At 41.9% G+C, this 9816-nt stretch overlaps 1 protein-coding gene across 1 annotated transcript in view; it reads left to right on the plus strand.

Moving 5' to 3' along the window:
* FAXC (failed axon connections homolog (Drosophila)) overlaps window positions 1–9816 on the plus strand; it is an 89912-nt gene that overhangs the window by 16242 nt on the left and 63854 nt on the right. Inside the window, exon 3 of the mRNA XM_006865846.1 lies at window positions 1318–1514. Coding sequence (XP_006865908.1) covers window positions 1318–1514 — 197 coding nt within the window. The remainder of the gene's footprint in view (window positions 1–1317; window positions 1515–9816) is intronic.

Here is a 9816-nt window from a genome sequence, read left to right on the forward strand (position 1 = left end):
CAGGAAAATTATACTGATAGCTCATTAAAAAAAAACAAACTTTTTTTTTTTTTTTTTTTGGAGTAATTACAGATTCACTGGAAATGGCAAAAAAGGTACAGGGAGGTTCTGTGCTGTGGCTATGGTTCATTTAAAAAACAGAACAAAAATAGTTTCACTGTTTCTTCTGATCACATATAAACAACATGTGGACTTATAAAATTGTCCAACAATACAAGTGCAAATGGAAAGTGACCACCATCTGACAGTTTTACTACCTGTTGTTGTCATCCTCACAGCTGTTAGGTTTGAGCCCAGTTCTGCCACAGCTGTGTCTGTCCATCTTGTTGGGGGTCTTCCTCTTTGTCACTGAGTCTCCACTTTACCCAGCATCATGTCTTTCTGCTATTTAGAGATAACCATTTTTGCTATTACCCAACAGTATCTAAATTATCTACTTGTCTGAAGTCTGAGGAACAGTTTGCAATAATCTGACTAGTTTATAGTGTGCAGACCACCAAGAGAATTGATTCAGATTTAAAAGTCAACGAAATGTTCCAAACTTACTGAGAAAAGTGATTGTATAAATGGAATCATTACGACAGACAGCCCCCTCCATCAATGTGGCTAAGGTTGTGACTTTTTATACAGCAAATGTCACTCTGTAATTCTAATTGATTATAAAATATATCTGCCCCCCACACCACTCTTTTCTGGGATCAATTCCTCAGAGATGTTCTAAACTACCAATATACATATGAATCAAAGGGGGAACTTGTAAAACACACAGAATCCTAGGCCTTTTTCTCCAGGATCCGGGTCCAGAGGGCTAGGTGGAGTCCCAGGAATCTGCATTTTTAGCAGGCACTGTAATTGAGTCTGATGTATATAGTTTCTAGGGCCACTTGTTTCAAGTGTAGTGGTTTCAAGCATTATTTAAGTTTAAAAAATGGAATTTAAAATTAGGTCTTTGACTAGTAGCCTAGTCAGTATAAGTCTTATAGTTTATTTTCACTTTTTGGGTTTTTAGATTGCTCAGACATGATATTGTGAGGATCATTTAATACCTTCTCCTCTTGGGGACTCAGGGACTAAAGTTCTATATTTTACAAGAAGCCCCAGACCCCAAGATAAAATCTGTGGGAGGTAACTCATCCCCCTACCCCCTACCCCAAGCACCCACTTAGTGTCCTAAAGAGTTTATATAGTGAATTCATTCATTTGAGTAGTAATTACAGTTACTATCAAATATAAGGTTGCAGTGTTGGTTTATGTAAATCATACAGTGACATGTAAGTAAAACATCGTTTTTCTCTTTTTAAAATTTACTCTGCTTAGAACTATTTTGGTGGAAAATTGTCTGCTCAGGGGAAAATGCCTTGGATTGAATATAATAATGAAAAAGTTTCTGGCACAGAATTCGTCATTGATTTTTTGGAAGAGAAACTTGGCGTGAATTTAAACAAAAACCTTGGCCCTCATGAACGCGCTGTCTCCAGAGCAGTGACCAAGATGGTGGAGGAGCACTTGTACTGGTGAGTCCCGGGGCTTGGAAGCGGGCTTGCTACACTTCCTGACCACATACTTTTCCAGTAGACCCCAACTTCTGCTTCACCTTTTAGACATTCCTCCCACCTTTTCAAAAATTTTTCATATTAATAGTTGGGGACTAGAAGGGATCAAAGTTAGGACTGTTAAGTTTTTAGGTGCCTATCTTTTTCATGGATTGGCAAACATTTTTTGTTTAGGGTCAGATAATAACTGTTTTCATCTTTGTGGACCATGTGGTCTTTTTTGGAACCACTTGTCTCTGCCTTTGTAGCAGGAGAGCTGTCATAGACAATATAGCAATGAATAAACGCGACTATGTGCCAATGAAAGGTTTTTTATGGGATTGAAATTTGTATTTCACATAATTCCGAATTTTATTTTTCTTTTGTTCTTTTTTTCAACCACGGAAAAATGTAAAATAGTTTTAGACTGTGGACTGTAGTTTGCTGACCCCTGATGTAGACTGCAGCTGAGGTTTGGGAAATACTGAGGTATGGGAGATGCTTCAGTCAGTTGGGCTCAGGGATATTCATAAGCACAAGCTGATGAATGAAAATAATAAATAGAACATGAGGTCAGGATAGAATTCCTAGGTGAAATAAGCTGGATTACCTTTATAAGATTACTTTCATTTTTCTTTAGGTAACAAGAGCGTCTCTATTTTCAGAAGTAACAGGCCATTCCTTTCTGACAGTCTTTGCCCTCATGGCCTGACCCCTGGTTCATATTCCCTAAGTTTGATGAGTGCCCATTATTGTGTGTGGCATTTTGCTGTGACACCGTGTGAGCTAAGCAGACAAGGATGGATGGCCCTTGCTTTACAAACTCATTGCATGTGGGCTCTTTTGTTGTTCTTCCATTCCACTTTTTGCTGAAAAAAGTTTTAGTATCTTGTCTACACCTCAAGAGATAAGAGAAGTTTTCTCCCTGTGTCTGCAAACTTTATCTTGCTCTAAAGACTTCATTAAGAATTGAATACACTTTTTTGTTGTTGTTGCATTGATTGATTCTCTTGGGTCAGGTGCTTGCTTAGTAGCTTTTACTGCACCTGCCCCACGAAGAGATGCACTCAGTGTAGGACTGGTTGTAGAAGGTTCTTCTTTATCATCTTGGTATTTCATCCAGGCAGCTCTTACTTTAATGGAAAACTTGTGGTTTCTGTCTGTTGTTTTTAAGTGACCCTTTATTTTTCTTCTTTCTGCCTTCAGTTCTTGCTCACTTTATCCTAGGGCTGACCTGAAGCACCCATTTCTCCCCGCCTCCATCATTATAGAAGTGAAGGGAGTGGGAGCAAGGCTGGAAGTAGGAGAGGGCAGAAGCAGAGGGACAGCTCTGTGTGGGAGGAATCACAGACTCCATGTTCCCAGAATGAACCCAGGTCTGCTCCTTATAGTATGAACGGAGCACTACTAGGCTCCCTTCTCAAGGAGTGTAGGGTTGCAGTGTGGACAGAAATCCATGATGTGTCTGATGTGCTTAGCTTCTGGGAAGAGCCTTGTTTGCCAGCAAGTGAGAGAAATGGAGACCCAGTTGGGCCACCCCTGTCCTTCGTCTTCTGTTGGCGCTGACCTGTGCAGCACTACCTCACTGGATTGCTGAGCTCATTGATGCTGACTGCTTTTGCTATGTCAGCTTCCGGAAAAAGAAGCCGAGCACTACACATTTTAGTTGGTACATTGGCTACTAGTCTTTAATTTCTACAGTGGTTCAGAAAAATGATCTTTGGGTTAGAAAGCCTTTGATCCAGCATGATTCCAAAGTACCATTCATCACTGCTGCTTACTCTGGGTGTGACTGTCATTTTATATATGTTTGCTCACTGGCAGAAGTTCATATCCTCTCTCCTTCCCTCCCCTCATCCCTGAGCTAGTACTTGATGCAAGGCAGGTCTTCTGTGGAGGGTGAATTGGGGGGCAGTAGCGGAGTCCTGGTGTGGCGCTGTGGATTAATGCGCTGGACTACAAAACCGTTTGAACCGCAGGACCGGCAGTTCAAGATCACCAGTAGCCTCTTTGAAACCCTCTACAGGGTCGCTATGGGTCAGAACTGACTCAATGGTACTTAACAACAACAACATCCTGCGAGGGAAGAATATTTATTTATTTTATAAACTGTAGATGCCCAAGTGTTCTCAGGAGCTGCTTGGGTTATATGGAATTGTGTGCTGTGAAGTCAACCGTGACCCATAGGACAGAGTAGGACAGAGTAGAACTGCCCCATGGGTTTTCAGGACTTCAATCTTTATGGAAACCGAGACACTGGCTGGTTCAAACTGCCAGCCTTTTGGTTGTACCACCAGTGCTCCTTATATGTAGTAGATAGACTCTTTTAATGATACCTATTTCCTTAATTGACTTTTTAAATTGAAAAATACTTTTTCTGGTTAGCTATGACTTCTTAAGGAGCTCTGGTAGCATAGTGGGTACAAATCAGGCTGCGAACCTTAAGGTCAGCAGTTTGAAACTACCAGCTGTTCAGCAGGAGAAAGCTGAAGCTTTCTGTTCCCGTAAAGATTTACTGCCTTGGGAACGCTGTACGGGGTTGCTATGAGTTGGAACCGACTCCACGGCACATAACCACCACCACCATGACGTCTTACTTGTATTTACTCAAGGATTAATTTGAGGAAAAACATTGAAGCTGGGAGGAAAGCTCTTTATTGAGAGGAAATTTCTATCTTTAAAGCCCAAATGAGATCCTTCTCTGTTGTTTAAGGCTCCCAAGCTTGGTATGGCACTGTTGGATAAGCATTGGACCACAAGGTAGGTTCAAACCTCTAAGTTGGAGGCTCAGACTCATCAGTCGCTCTTCAGAAATCCTATACGGGGGTGGGAGGTGGTGTTCACTATGAGTTGGATGGCACTTAACAAAAACAACAAATGGCCTGTAGCCATAGCTAGGGCATTCCTGAGAGCTCTCTCAGTGAAGAAAAACATTCATCCTTCCCACAGCCAGGAAGGGAAAGCCTCAGTCAGAGAATCCCCAGATACTCTTCTTCCTCCAACCCCTCCTTCCCCCACCTCTTCTGGTCCAGGGATCATGCCCAAAATGCACACCTATGGCCCAGCAGAGGCAAGAATATGTAAGAAAATATTACAAGTGTGAGCTTTCCATGAGATCATGTTAGATCCTGACCATCACAGTGAGTGACAAGAAGCCCCAAGGGTGTGTTTGTACTCACAGAAGTGGAAGAGGAAATTCAGTAAACCCACTCAATTGATTGAATTATGTGGCGCTTTCACATATGTTTATTTTGGCCTGAAACTTTAAAAATATTCCATTCCAGGTGTGATTTTGCAGTGGTGGTTGGTGGTTATGTGCTGTGGAGTCAGCTCTGATTCATAGCAACCCCGTATAGAAAGCATTATTGTGTAATATCACATAATTCTGAGTCTGCTATAGCTTTGTTCAGATAGGCCCACTGGGTTATAAATTGTTTTTTTTTTTTGTGTGTGTGTGTGTGTGTGTGTTTTGCACTTGAAATCTGAATATATATATTCAGACATTTATTTATAAAAGCTATTATTGAAGATAAAGGAGACAGTTTGTATTCCCTTTGCTCCACTGACTGCTTAAATTACATCCTATGCAGGGAAGCCAGTAAAAGGGAAGTCAGAGAGACACAGGGTCAGATTACTGGAATAAAATTGATTTTAGGTAACAGGTACCATAGCTTCTTCAGTGTGACATACTGACCCCTTGTGGATGTCAGTGAGTCTTTTAAGTCTCCTAGTCCCGTAGGGAAGTGTGCAGGGCACCACTGTGAGACTAGCTAGTTGTAACATTTTTACCCACAACAGTATAGGTATTAGAACACTAAATTCAGATTTACTTCCAGGCTGGTCATAGTTTTTAAATTTCAAGTTTGACTGTTGGTGTTTTGGTGAATGGCAGTGGTGAGGATGGATTGCTGTACTATAAACTACAGTAACTTACCCAAGAAGTGCTTTTCTGAAAGCCAGGAGACTCTTCCTAATTACAATGCAATTAATGTGTTTCCATTTTCTTTTTCTCCTTTCCCCCTAGTATCAGCTGTAGTGAGGAACTCTTGTTTAGAGGGACTAAGTTTGTGGAACTTGGTGAAGTTGAGATTGTCTAGGGAAAGCCAAAGATGTTGAGGATGTGGCACCTGGCATGGTGAAAGGCGTTCTCATGATTTGGAAGTCTCTCACTACGATTCATTCATCAAACCGTAGCTTGCCATAGCATTCCACATTTTAATATTTGTTTCTACCGTGAGCCAGTTTTCATGTAGAGTTGTCACTAGAAATATTGCCATTAAAAGAACAGGGGTCGACTTTCACTGGCCTATCTTCTTTAAACCCCTTTAAAAAATATTTGGCCAAGTGTTGTTCTGTTGTTCTGAAGACTAAGATAATCAATTTTTTGAAAAACAAAACCCTTTGACCCCATTTTGCAGGAGAGATCAGATATATCAGTAGAGATAAGGAAAATGAGTATCCTAATCTCCTGAAACAGGCTCTCAGAATAGTAACCAAAAACTAAAACCACTGTCCTCAAGTTGATTCCCATCTATAGTGAACCAATAGGACAGATGCTGACTGCCCCATAGGGTTTCCAAGGCTGTAAATCTTTACGGAAGCAGACTGCCACATTTTTTTCCCCATGGAACCAGCTGGTGAGTTTGAAACACCAGCCTTTGGATTAGTAGTCAAGCACTTAAACACTGTGCCACTAGGACTCCTTCTCTTAGAATGAGAGATGATTTTAACTGTGTAGCCAAATCTAGTTCCAGACTGTCCAACCTCTCTAGTTAATGATTTATGATTCTTTGTGTAGAGGACCACTTCCCAGTGGAGAGTGAAGAGCTACGAATCCCAGAAGAGAACAGTGGCACCCCCCTCTTTATTCCCCTTAGACACTTTTCCCTTTCCATTTTTCTATTTAAATATGTGTCATCTCTTAGTAGCACTACTTAGCAGTAGCTGGCTCAGAAGCAAAACCTTTCTTCATTCCATCAATAATTCATTCTTTCAGGAAACTAGTGGCCAGGGAGTGAGCTGCATGTTGGAGAAGCAAGCAAATAAGACTCTGTCCCTGTACTCGCAGACTAGAGAGGAGACACGGAAACCTTCCTAATGGCCAGTGCTGATAAAAGGCAGCCAGCACCAGCTGGGAAGAGGAGGGAAGGCTTTGAGAAGAGGTGGTGTTACATGGAATCTAGGGGGTAGTCGGAGCGGTGAGTAAAGGGCCAGGACAATAAGTAAGATCAGGAGGGCCAGGCTGAGGGAGCAGCATCTGCACAGTTTAGAGGCAAGACAAAGGCTTCTGGAGAAATGTCTGCAATTTTGTATACTAGGTGATGGGGCTGGAGAAGCATCCGGTCATAGAGGGGTCACACCATGGTCCATGGGATTGGTGTGCCATGCTGAGGAGCTATGGAATAGTTAATAGGATTCTAAGAAGCAGCATGATTTAGTTAGATTTGTGTTTTAAGAAGCTCTTAGTGGCTGTCTTGGGGCAAATAAATGTCTGAGGAGGCTAGAAGAAATATCAGCAGACCTGCTAGGAGGCTACTGTTTTCATAGTTGAGGAATGGTGAAGGGCAGGAATATATGTTAATGGAGCTGGATAGAATGGCAGATTCACAGGGTTTCTGTTAGTCAGGTAGAGAGGTGGCTTATTATTGTTGTTAGGTGCCATTGAGTTGGTCACAACTCACTTTAACCCTATGAACAACAGAACAAAACACTGCCCGGTCCTATGCCATCCTTCCAGCTTGTTGTTCTGTTTGAACCCATTGTTGCTGCCACTGTGTCAGTCTATCTCATTGAAGGTCGTCTTCTTTTTTGCTGACCCTCCACTTTATCAAACATGATGTTCCTCTCCAGGGATTTCCACCTACAGGAAACATGTCCAAAATATAAGAGATGAATTGTCACCATCTTGGCTTCTAGGGAGCATTATGGCTGTACTTCTTCCAATGTAGATTTGTTTGTCCTTCTGACAGTCCATGGTACTTATTCTGCGCTAACACTCTAATTCAAATACATTCTTCTACAGTCTTCCTTATTCGTTGTCCAGCGTTCACATGTATGTAAGGTGATTGAAAATGCCATGGCTTGCGTCAAGCTTACTTTAATCCTCTAAATGAAATCTTTGCTTTTTAATACTTTAAAGAGGTCTTTTGCAACAGATTTGCCTAAGCAATATGTCATTTGATTTCTTGACTGCTGCTTTTGTGAGCATTAATAGTGGATCCTGCAAAATGAAGTCTTTGACAACTTTAGTCTTTACTCTGTTTATCACGTTATTTATTAGTCCAGTGGTGAGGATTTTAATTTTCCTTACAGAGAGGTACAATCTATACTGAAGACTGTGTAGAATAATTCCCAGGATTCTGGTTTGGCTGAAGTGAAGAAGGTTTGAAGGAAGTGAAGACAATGAATACAATTTAGGAAATGTTTGCTTGTAGTTTCTGAGGAATGGCCAAATGGAATCCATGGTGCTCAGGTCAGAAGTCTGAGCTGTTTAGAGATTTGGGAGTCATTAGCTTGAAATCATGGGCATGAATTAGCTAACCCCATGAATGTGGTATAAGGAGACAGGAGGAGTGGAGGTAGAGATCTTGAGAACATGCAAGAGGTATGGAGGAAAAAGAGGTAGGCTGAGGAGACACATGAAAGGTGGAGGAAAAAGTAGTAGAAACATAAGGTAAGGAAGAGATCCATCAATGAGGTTAATAGTATGAGATGCTGCAGAGAGATCAAGGAAGTTAGGTATAGAAGAAAGTTTCTCTGGATTTTGCAACAATGGGGTTATTGTTAACTTGGGCAAGAGTGATGTGGTGGAACTTGGAGCACATCTCACTGTGTGGACTGAGTTTTCTGTAAGCTTGGTTGTCACAGTAGGTGGATACTCGGTTGTAATGGTTTGTAATGTGTTATGATGTCTTTTACCTATAGCAGCTGTTTTAGAAATTCACAAAATGCCTATATCCTTTGGTGTTAAAATTTATCATGGAAGAAAAGAGAAAGTAGAATGCTTCCCCTTACCTGTTGTTAAGTGCTGTGAAGTCGGTTCTGACTCATAGCGACCTTGTATAGAGTTTCTGAGACTTTAAATCTTTGCGGAGCAGAAAGCCTCATCTTTCTCCCTCTCTACTGACTATGAAAACATGGCACTGGACTTGACTCTTGAAGACCCTACCTGGCCCTCATTTGCTAATTTTCCCTGAAGCAGGTCTAGAGTATTGAGTACAGGGAAGGAAAGAGAGGAAGATAAATCAAAAGCAGGCAGAAAAGAGAAGAGAGGAAGACTAGAGAGTTTCTGAAGTTACTTCCAACTGCAAAATTCGGAATCAACCCAGTGTTTCTTCTTTTGTTTTGTGTATTTGGTCTGCTTATGCAGGTAGAGTAACTGAACACTTGCTTGGATGATATCTCCTCCTTCCCTAGCTGTGTGCCCATGAGCAGCTCTTCTTTCATCCTGAGCTGGTACTTCAAACCACCAGGACTCTCCTAAAACTCTCTACTCATGGTCACCTCTTTCTGCACGTGGCCTCATTTCTTGCTGTGCAGAGGACATTGAAGTAACAGGACATTGAAGTATCAGCCTCTCTATGGCCCCGTGTTCCTCACAGCCTCCGCCTCACTCCATCTCAGAGAAAGGTGTCCCACTTTGAACTGCAAGTTGGCCCTTCCAGTCTTGTCTTCTCTTCATCTGTTTTTGTTGTTAGGTGCCATCGAGTTGGTACTGACTCATAGTGACCCTAAGCACAGGAGAACGAAACACTGCCCGGTCCAGGGCAAACCTCACAGTTGTTGTTGCTACGCTTGAGCCCCTTGATGCTGCCACTTTGCCAATGCATCTTGCTGGGGTTCTTCCTCTTTTTCTCTGACCCTCCACGCCACCAAACATGATATCCTTCTCCAGCAACTGGTCCCACTTGACAATATGTCCAAAGTATGAGAGACGAAGTTTAGCCATCCTGGCCTCCAAGGAGCACTCTGGCTGCAATTCTTCTAACACAGATCGCTTTGTTCTTTTGGCAGCCCATGGCACTTTCAATAGTCTCCTCCAACACCATAACTCAAATGCATCAATTCTTCTGTGGTCTTCCTTATTCACTGTCCAGCTTTCGCATGCATATGAGGCTATTGAAAATACCATCGCTTAGGTTAGGTACACCTTAATACTCAAGCTGACATCTTTGCTCTTCAACACTTTAAAACGGTCTTGTGCAGCAGATTTGCCTAATGCAATATGTTGTTTGATTTCTTTACTGCTGCTTCCACGAGTGTTGATAGTTGATCCAAGAAGAAT

The sequence above is a fragment of the Chrysochloris asiatica genome, unplaced genomic scaffold (genome assembly GCF_000296735.1).
Source record: "Chrysochloris asiatica unplaced genomic scaffold, ChrAsi1.0 scaffold00084, whole genome shotgun sequence".
NCBI lineage: Eukaryota > Metazoa > Chordata > Mammalia > Afrosoricida > Chrysochloridae > Chrysochloris > Chrysochloris asiatica.